Source organism: Eptatretus burgeri, chromosome 4, assembly GCF_056783735.1.
Source record: "Eptatretus burgeri isolate ZD-2024b chromosome 4, Ebu_testis_v1, whole genome shotgun sequence".
Lineage (NCBI taxonomy): Eukaryota > Metazoa > Chordata > Myxini > Myxiniformes > Myxinidae > Eptatretus > Eptatretus burgeri.
In genome coordinates this window covers 118,806,087-118,817,170 of record NC_140964.1, presented here as the reverse complement: position 1 = coordinate 118,817,170, position 11,084 = coordinate 118,806,087, and the positions used below count along the sequence as shown (strand labels likewise).

Genomic DNA, 11,084 nt, shown 5'->3' with positions numbered 1-11,084 from the left:
CCATGGGAGTAGAACCTGTTGAGAACAAAAAAGGTCGCTTTCTGCTTTCTCGGTTTTGCCTCGTCTTTGGGCTCACTTTCACTGGCTCACTTCATTGCTGGCTCCCTTTCACCGTTGCTAAGGGAGGACGGCTCTCTGAGACGTGGACACTGTTGCTGAGCTACACCATCTTCCTGCACCCCACGCATCGCCAAAGGAAAGTCCTCACCTGCAATTTTAATGTTTGCATGAGTGTGATCTGTGACTCCTAGTGTGGGTAAGGATTTGCCCTTTATTTATTCATTTGATACGAGTTTGCATATTCACCTCTCCCTCATTGTGTCTATTTATTTGCATGGTTTGTTCCGAGCTACTCATCGCATCCACCTTTTCCTCCATATTCATTTCAAATAAACCCTTTCAAAGGTAAGAAAATGTCTTCCATACATCTGCCTCCTATGTGTGTGCCATCAATTTCAGTTTATTTGTGCGACCTTGGCAACGGTAAAGTCGTAAATTAAAGTGAACACAGTCATAATTTTAAAACATTCAGCAATTCACAGGACGAAAGATCCCGACGCAGATGGCCCATGTTAACGGAGCCTGTCTGACATGATAGTATGATGTCATACTGGTGCACAAACACAATGTTTCCTCCATAAACGTTTGAGAAAACAGAGTTCCTCTGTACTCGGTTTCACTGCACTTTGTTACAATTAACCGTGAGCTTGTCCAGTGAATTGCTGCAAATGTGTACCAATCTTTAAAAGGCCTCTGATGGTGCTCACTCTCCTTGTTACACACACCCTCACACCAAGAAACTCAAATGAAACAATACCAGTAAAGCTTTCAATCATTTCTCAATAATTTTCCTCTTTCCCCACACAAAAACCTCTCCCAATCCACATCTTTAACTGATGTCCTTCTCAGACTGCAAGATCCTCATGTTTTGTGCAGATTAATTTTACCTTTATGTCTCCATGCATGATGTTCTTACTGTGTATGTATCTCAATACACAAGCTGCCTGGAAAGAAAGGACTGACTTAAAGGGTGGATATGCAAATAGGAGTTTCACACAAATCTTGTTCATTTAAAATATGGTGTTTATAAACCACACAATAAACATCACAAACGACGAAGCCGTCCACGGAGGCTCAGCTCACCTGATGAATAATAGGGCGCACCTGTTCCTCAGTCATGAGTGTACATTTCTCGAGATAATCATCCAGATCACCTGTGCAGATTAATCAGACAGATGCCATGAGTGACTGAAACATTTAAGTGAAATATACAGATTCGACAACAATCACGAAGAGCACTCGGGATTTTGGAGGATCACTGATGAGAGAGAAGAGTTTGTTGAGTCAAATGCAGGGAAAAGTGTTTTGGGGGACTGGGTTGGATGGTCACACTATCCATCCATGGTATATTACCAAAGCAATGACATAATTGATTTTTCAACATTGAAGCCACTGTTGCCAAGTTGCCACCACTTTAGTGGCTCCTGATGCTTGTCTGTCTGACTCTATGATGAAGTAAGCCACTTTGCTATAAATGGGGTACTTCATTATTTTATCAATGTGTAAAATTATGACCCTCGTCAAAGGAGAGGGTATTGCATTTGGGTTCGTTTGTTTGTTTGTTTGTTCGTCTGTTTGTTTGTTTATCCGCACAGAAATTTAGTGGGTTTTTTTTGCAACCGCTTGTCGGGTCAAAACGAAATTTTCATTGCAGGAGCGACTGCTCAAATAGAATGTTTCATTGATAATTATGATGTCATAGGTCACGTGGTGTGGTCGCCATGTTGGAAAAACAAAAAAAAAACTTTGGACCTCTGTTTCTCTGAAACTGCACCAAGGAAAATAATTGAACCTTGGCACATGGCAAGTACTCCTCATGGGGAATACATGTGCTTTTTATGACGTCATAATTGCTGATGTAGAATGCAACATCTGATCAGTATGAAAAATGTTGAGGGTCATTTCGAGATAAAATAGTGCACAGAAATTTTTTGATGACATCATTGGTCACGTGATTCGGCAGTTACATTGTTCAAAAATAAAACCTTCAAAAAGTGGCTTTTCTGAAAAAACCTTTTCTGAAGTGGCTGAACAGATCAAGGCGAAACTTCACACGTTTGACCGCTTATCCATGAAGAACAAAATTTTCACATATCGGACATCATAGGTCACATGGTTTGGCAGCCATATTTGATTTACCCTAAAACCTACAAAAGTCTTCTCCTCCAGAACGGCTGGACAGATCGAGGGGATTCTTCCCCACAAGTGTTCCGCAAGCCATGGGTGTACAACTTTGTTATGGAATAATTGATATGTCACATGATTTGGCAGCCATATTGGATTGAAGAAAAATAGTGTATAATGTTTTCTCCGCAACTGCTGACTCGATCGATGTGAAATTTCAAATTTATGATCCAGTCGTGATGTAGAATATATGTTTTAAATTTCAACTTGATCGGACATGGGAGCCAGAATTAAATTTCAAGCAGCCAGAATTATTAAATTTTTTGATATGGGTTCTTTTATATTATTTTTTATTTTTTTTGAATCAGGTTCACTTGGCTGTGCCTGGATGAGTTTGAGGGTAGAGGAGTAGCAGCTGAAATGCAAATCCTATTTAGGTTCCTCCTGATGACTTCATCTTTGCTTTTTGCTTGTTTGGCTTCCTTCTGATTACTCCAATGCAGGACTGTACCTATTTGGTCTTCCATTTGATTTGAATTGAATTTATTTAAATCCCAATCTAAATTCAATTGAATCATAATTTTTAAAAAAACGTCATGGCTCAGGATCAGGTGTCCGTTCAAAGCGTGGTTGCATCAAAGTGGGACATCTTGGTACCCGGTCATCACTGCCAGCAGTTATAAATTGACCGTTCTGATGATGTTTCTTATTAATTACGAAACACACCAGTACACAAACACCACACAAAACAAGTCCTGGTGAGGGTCTGCAATCTCTGATTGCTCTTTTTCTTGTTTTGTTCGATATTACATGCCTCTAAATTGCCGTTTTGAAATTTCACCTGGAATCACATCATCCTGACCCATGAGCTCCGTTGGGAATACAAGACGGGACATTCTTTTTGATTCGATACAATATCGTGAAATCAATCCTTCAGAAATTGTGTGCGTCTGTGTGTCTGTCTGCGTAAAACTTGTCTGCTTGACTCCTTTTTTTTTTAGCAGACATTATGCAGCAATTATTACTTTCCGACAAAACGATAACTAAATACTCCCTTAATTAAGTTTATTTGCACAAGCAGCTTTGAATTAAATAATTGTTTGTTTCTCACCTTAAATGGAAAATTATGGAAAACAACAGGGTGATTGATGGGTGATAAGATGGTATGGAAAACAAGAACATCACTCATGACAGGATGGCGTCATAAGTGCTTTTCAACAAATGCAGCATGGCAAGCCAGGTGTTGGCATAATGGTTCGGGTGGCTGGCTTCAGATCTTGGGATGTTGAGTTCAAGCCCCTGTTTTTTGTTTTTTCACCGATGAATTAACACCAGGCAGATTGACTCATTCTGCTGCCTTTCCGAAGTCAGCAAAATTGGTAACAGGGGGCATTGCATTAGCAGCACAGTCGTGCCCTCAGAAAATGATGCAGCCAAGTAGCCAAAGGCTGCATACAAATAAATAAATAATCCAGCATTGCAAACCCTTTAAGAAAAGCTTAGTTTCAGCCAGGCTGAACAGAATAGAAGTTGGAAGTAAATTTAGATGCGATAAGCAGAATTGTAAGACATTGTTATTGATGCCGATGAAGTTTGGTGACCATCCATGAAGGAGTGAGAGACAAGATGGGAAACAAAAACAGACATCATGTTATTACTTATATTGATGTAGAATGTGCTTGAACAAGCTTCACCAAACGTAGCACTTACCAAAAGGTACACAACTCATTGCATAAATGACACGGCAAAGCCATATGTAATCCACAGTGAATTAGGAACAGACATCACACCTTAAGAAGAGAAGTTGTCAAGAAACATACCTCCAGGTGCAAGTTCCATCACCATGTACATCATTTCCTTCATCTTGTTAGCATCAAATATTCTAACTAGGTGGGGATGGCACAGTGCAGCAGAAAGGAAACTATATAATGAGCAAAATGCATAATTAAAAAGTTCACATTATATTGAATACATCAATGAAGTGAAGAGTAACTTCATGATGAGAACCATAAGTTATGGTGAGGCCTTCAAATGCCCCCTATCCCCCCCACCCCAATTATTCCTGTGAATGATGTGGCATATCGACTGAGATACTCAGCATTAAGTTCCACATAAAGCATGTTCTGGACATTCCTTCGAATGGGAAAGTAGTTTGTATCCGTACAACTTGGGTACCTTGGTATTGAAATGTCCTGCTGTGGATCTACTGGATGCAGAGTGACGAAATCTTAAGACCCATGAGATCATCAATTATCATGCTCTTATAATTGTCATGTGACCCTGAGTCCTTGGAACACCTGTACTGAGCCATTATCATTCTCATGAGACCGTGGATCCTTCGACACCCCCAGTGCAGAGCAACTGGCCTCAGACCCCCGAGAGGTGTGGACAACACAAAATGGTCGACTTTTTAGAAAGATACAAAGGGTCCACAACCCAGATAGGTCCTCAGGGTGGGTTTGCAGGATCCATAAGCAGACTCTATGGCACAGTGGTTAAAGTGTCCACTCTGAGTCTGGGAGGTCAGTGATCGAAACCCAGCCACGTCATACCAAAGACTTTAACAATGGTACATGCTGCTTCCTTGCTTGACACTTAGCACTTAAAAGGACAGAGCATTGATAAACAGCCATAGGTTGGCAATACTAGGGGTCTTTAACATTCTTCAGCTAATGCTAGCAGATGTAACACCCAGCATAATATGTATCCGAGGGACTGAGAACTTTGTGGTGCAACGCCCTGCCTGTGAGGCATCTATCTTACAATTTATAATCAGGTCGGGAATCGAATCCAGACTAGGTAGCTCCAAGATAAGTGAACCACCTCTGCACCATTCAGTAATCCTATTACTTATTGATTTCATAAAATATGTTGTAAAAAAAAATCTTCTTTGAGACATCATTCTTTTGGTCTGTGTGAGAAAAAAAGTTTGCTGAACCAGGGATAGAAGTAAACTCGTGAGTTGAGCCATTTTTTATGATATATACCAAACAATAAACGGAAATACCAAAGGATTTATCCATATTTTCTGCAATTATTTTATGAAAAAAAACATTTCAAAGACCAACGGTTATGAAGTCCACTTGTCAGTGAATACCGGTGATGACACAAGCAGAACATCAGCACAATGATGATTACAATTTGTCCATTGAAATGAAACCCTCACTTACTGATGTTTGGATGATTTAATGAAGACATTATTGAGACTTCTTTTGAAAACTGCAAAAAAGAGAAAGAGAGAACAATGTTTGTAATAAAGGAACATCATGTGAAATGAAATGAACTCATCTGATAGCCCACGTCCTTGTGTATCAGCTTTCCTCGAGTTTTATGCTCGGTGTGCACACAAAGCTGTTTGAATGACTCAATGGGGTGTCAGACCAAATATAATGGGAGAGTTTGTTTTCTGGAATGGATTCTCGATCCTACTTTGTGTGAGAAACCAGAAATTTTGTTTTTTAAACACACAACTGAACGACTATACAGTACTACCATAACTACAACTTCCCCGGTCATTCCAACCTCATTGCGGGGTCGACAAGGGGAAGTTTTTGGACAAAGTCTTTCTCGAACCGGATGGCCAAGTCTGACGTTCACGAAAGGTGAGAAGAGTTTGTAATTTGTTCTGGGTGCCAGTGATAATTCTACTCATCCCGAAAAACACTGTGGGATCATCAACGTCCACCAACAACTAGTTGGTGGGAGATCCAGCGTAACATCCTTCCGATGGACGGAGCACACATTGATGGCTTGCCCTGCATGTGAAGCACCAGGATGACAGTTTTTGGTTGGAATGGGACTCGAACCTAGGATAAACAGCTCAGAGGTGAGTGCACATACCTCTGGAGTCTAGGCTGTCAAGCCAGTCCCCCAAACTGAGATATTAACCCTGCGAGTATATTACGTGGAACTGTTTACTCTCGTTTGAATATGGAGCATTAGAAGAGTTTGTCTAAGTATCGTTCTTTGTCAGAAATGTTTATCTTTGTGTGATACTGAAGGACAAGATGACATTTTAATTAGTGCCACAAACACAAGATCAGTTTTGGGAATACATTAATTTTACACCTGCAGGTAGGTGCAAATCATGGATGTAAGTTACATATAAAGTCACATGATACTGTGATGTACACTCTCACCCAATACATCATGAAATACTCACTTTGTTCCAGTCACCGTTGAGGGAAACTTTCATAGCAAACTAGAAGAGAAAGACAAGTAAAAGTCTGTCATTAATAGGTACATAGCTTTGAGGGATATTATTTACAACAATCGACTTCTCACAAGTATCGTGCATACGTTGCTAAATCACCCAAACATGGTGACATGTTCATCCAATGGTAACAGTCAAACATGGCATCAGGCTCTATCAACAAAAGGTACAGTAAGGTATAGCAAAAAGGGGAGTTTGTAAATGCATGAAGGTTTAACAAAAAAAAATCCAGGTGAACTTTGTTGCATTTATACTCATTTGAATGCAATTCACAGCCCATAGGAAATTACGGGAAGGACTTGATGGTAAAATGGTAAACTCTTGATACACCTTTGCCCCACTCCCCACCCCGCAGTCTTGAAAGAAAAGGACACGGTCGGGGTCTGCGAGCAGCAAATTTGATTGGTGATGATGATGTAAAATGCCGTATGATGTTGTCCAAGTTCCATTACATGGAATAGCTTTGAAAGTGCCAAAAAGGTGATTTTTGTTCTCCAGAAAAAAAAAAACATTGGGGGGAAATTTACCGTCATTGATACAGCATCTTTTACACCACCTTACTCAATATGTTACATTAGTTCTTAATGTCTGTGGTTTGTGTCCTATATGACGTCCTTAAAAACAATGTTTTCTGTTTGGAATGATTTTTTTAATTTGTTAGACTGCCAGACAGACAAAGTGTAAAAAAGAATTTTTTTAAAAATCACAACCATGTCTGAAGGAAGTGGTTTAGTTTGGCATGTTTACTATGAAATAGGCAAAGCCATGAAACAAATGAAACCCTTTAGAACTTCCCTTATGAATTATCCTTCATCCTTACCCTTAAGAATTACCCTTAAGAATTACCCTTTAGAATTACCATTATAATTACCCTTCCAATCACCCTTTAGAATTACACTTAAGAATGACCTTTTAGAATGACCTTTACAATCACCCTTAATAATTACCCTTTACAATCACCCTTTGGAATCACCCTTTAGCATTACCATTTTAATTACCCTTTACAATCACGCTTAATAATTACCTTTGAGAATCACCCTTGACAATCACCATTTAGAATTACCCTTTAGAATCACCCTTGAGAATTACCATTATAATTACCCTTTAGAATTACCCTTTACAATTACCCACAAGAATTACCATTATAATTACCCTTTACAATTACCCATGAGAATTACCCTTTGGAATCACCCTTTAGAATTACACTTTGGAATCACCCTTTAGAATTACACTTTGGAATCACCCTTTGGAATCACCCTTTGGAATCACCCTTTGGAATCACCCTTGAGAATTACCATTATAATAACTCTTTAGAATCACCCTTTAGAATTACCTTTATAATTAACCTTTAGAATTACCCTTTATAATCACCCTTTATAATTACCTTTTGGAATTATGCTTTACAATCACCCTTTAGAATTACCTTTAGAATCACCCATGAGAATTACCCTTCAGAATTACCTTTTACAATCACCCTTAATAATTACGTTTTAGAATTACCCTTTAGAATTACTCTTTGGAATCACCCTTTAGAATTACCCTTTGTAATTAACCTTAAGAATCACCCCTTAGAATTACCCTTTTAGAATCACCCTTTAGAATTACCCTTTAGAATTACCCTTTAGAATTATCCTTTACAATCACCCTTTAGAATTACCCTTTTACAATCACCCTTGAGAATTACCCTTTCGAATTACCTTTTGGAATTGCCCTATAGAATTACCCTTTACAATTACCCTATAGAATTACCCTTTAGAATTACCCTTGAGAATCACCCTTGAGAATTACCCATGAGAATTACCCTTTACAATTACCCATTAGAATCACTCTTTAGAATTACCCATGAGAATTACCCTTTACAATTACCCTTTAGAATCACCCTTTTGAATCAGACTTAAAATCACCCTTTGGAATTACCCTTTGGAATCACCCTTTGGAATTACCCTTGAGCATTGGCATGATAATTACCCTTTAGAATACCCTTCAGAACCCTTTCGAATTACCCTTTAGAATTACCCTTCATAATTACCTTTTGGAATTACCCTTTAGAATCACCCTTTAGAATCATCCTTGGGAATCAACCTTTAGAATCACCCTTTAGAATCATCCTTTAAAATTACCCTTTGGAATTATCCTTTAGAATTACCCTTTAGAATTACCCTTTAGAATCACCCTTGAGAATCACCCTTGGGAATTTTCCTTTGGAATTACCCTTTAGAATCACCCTTTCGAATTTGCATTATAATTACCCTTTATAATCACCCATTAGAATCACCCATTAGAATCACCCTTTAGAATCACCCTTAACAATCACCCTTTAGAATCACCCTTCAGAATTACCCTTTACAATCACTCTTTAGAATTACCCTTTAGAATCACCCTTTTGAATTACCCTTCAGAATTACCCTTTAGAATTACCCTTTTGAATTACCCTTCAGAATTACAATCACAATCACCCTTGAGAATTACTCTTCAGAATTACCATTATAATCACCCTTTAGAATTACCCTTTAGAATCACGCTTTGGAATCACCCGTTAGCATTATCCACAAGAATTAGCATTATAATCACCCTTTAGAATTACCTTTGAGAATTACCCTTTAGAATTACCCTTTAGAATCACCCTTTAAAATCATCTTTCAGAATCATCCTTTACAATCACCCTTTACAATCACCCTTTTGAACTACCCTTTACAATCACCCTTGAGAATCACCCTTTGGAATCACCGTTTAGAATTACCCACAAGATATAGCATTAGAATCACAGTTTAGAATCACCCAGTTTAGAATTACCCTTTGGAATCACAGTTTAGAATTAACCTTTGGAATTTCCTTTTAGATTCATCCTGAAGAATCACCCTTTATAATTGCTCTTTGGAATTACCCTTTGGAATTACCCTTTAGAATTACCCTTCAAAATTACCCTTTAGAATTACCTTTTGGATTCACCCTGAAGAATCACCCTTTATAATTGCTCTTCGGAATTACCCTTTGGAATTACCCTTTCAAATCACCTTTTATAATTACCATTTGGAATCACTCTTTAGAATCACCCTTTGGAATTACCCTTTAGAATCACCCTTTAGAATCACCCTCAACAATCACCCATTATAATCACCCTTTAGAATTACCCTTTACAATTACCCTTGAGAATCACCCTTCAGAATTACCATTATAATTACCCTTTACAATTACCTTTTAGACTGACCTATTGGAATCACCTATTAGAAATACCATTATAATTACCCCCTTACAATCACCCTTGAGAATAACCTTTGATAATTACCCTTTGGAATTACCCTTTAGAATCACCCTTTAAAATCACCCTTGAGAATAATCCTTTACAATTACCCTTGAGAATCACCCTTGAGAATTTCCATTATAATTCCCCTTTAGAATCACGCTTTGGAATCACCCTTTTGCATTACCCACAAGAATTAGCATTATAATCACCCTTTAGAATTACCTTTGAGAATTACCCTTTAGAATTACCCTTTAGAATCACCCTTTAAAATCATCTTTCAGAATCATCCTTTACAATCACCCTTGAGAATCACCCTTTAGAATTACCCTTTGCAATCACCCTTGAGAATCACCCTTTGGAATCACCATTTAGAATTACCCACAATAATTAGCATTAGAATCACCCTTTAGAATCACCCATTAGAATCACCCTGAAGAACCCTTTAGAATTACCAATTAGAATCACCCTTTAGAAATACCCTTTGGAATTACCCTTTTGGAATTACTCTTTAGAATTACCCTTCAAAATTACCCTTTAGAATTACCTTATAGATTCACCCTTAAGAATCACCCTTTATAATTGCCTTTTGGAATTACCCTTTGGAATTACCCTTTCGAATCACCTTTTATAATTACCTTTTGGAATCACTCTTTCGAATTATCCTTCAGAATCACCTTTTATATTTTCCTTTTAGAATTGCCCCTTGGAATTACCCTTTAAAATCACCCTTTCGAATCACCCTTTAAAATTACCCTTCAGAATCACCCTTTAGAGTTACCTTTTAGAATTATCCTATAGCATTACATTTTGGAATTACCTTTTAGAATTACGCTTTTGAATTGCACTTTAGAATCAGCCTTTAGAATCACCCTTTAAAATGACCCTTTAGAATTACCCTTTGAATCACCCTTTGGAATCAGCCTTTAGAATTACCTTTTAGAATCACCCTTTAGAATCACCCTTTATAATTACCTTTTAGAATTACCCTTTAGAATTACCTATTAGAATCACCCTTAAGAATTACCCTTTAGAATTACCTTTTGGAATCACCCTTTTAGAATCACCCTAAAGAATTACCTTTTAGAATTACCCTTTAGAAATACCCTTTATAATTACCTTTTAGAATCACCCTTTAGAATTTCCCTTAAGAATGACACTTTCGAATTACCTTTTGGAATTACCTTTAAATTTCCTTTGGCATTACCTTTTGGCATCACCTTTTAGAATTATCCTTTAGCATTACATTTTGGAATTACCTTTTCGAATTACCCTTTTGAATTGCACTTTAGAATCACCCTTTAGAATCACCATTTAGCATTACCCTTCAGAATTACTGTTTGAATCACCCTTTGGAATCAGCCTTTGGAATTACACTTAAGAATCAGCCTTTATAATTACCTTTTAGAAACACCCTTTGGAATTACCTTTTAGAATTACCCTTTA

The 11,084-nt window shown here is 37.8% G+C and overlaps 1 protein-coding gene across 6 annotated transcripts in view; it reads right to left on the bottom strand.

Annotated features, from left to right (window-relative positions):
* The window catches only part of LOC147028970 (MAP/microtubule affinity-regulating kinase 3-like), a 40,030-nt gene that overhangs the window by 20,337 nt on the left and 8,609 nt on the right, over positions 1–11,084 (bottom strand). For all 6 annotated transcript variants that reach the window (XR_015057785.1, XM_085879861.1, XM_085879862.1 and 3 more), the window contains exons 3-7: positions 6,347–6,385; positions 5,355–5,403; positions 4,005–4,070; positions 1,144–1,214; positions 948–1,004 (exon numbers count right to left, since the gene is read on the bottom strand). Coding sequence is in view for 5 of the 6 variants with exons in the window: in XM_085879861.1 (XP_085735987.1) it covers positions 948–1,004; positions 1,144–1,214; positions 4,005–4,070; positions 5,355–5,403; positions 6,347–6,385 (282 nt within the window). In the remaining variant the exon portion in view is untranslated. The remainder of the gene's footprint in view (positions 1–947; positions 1,005–1,143; positions 1,215–4,004; positions 4,071–5,354; positions 5,404–6,346; positions 6,386–11,084) is intronic.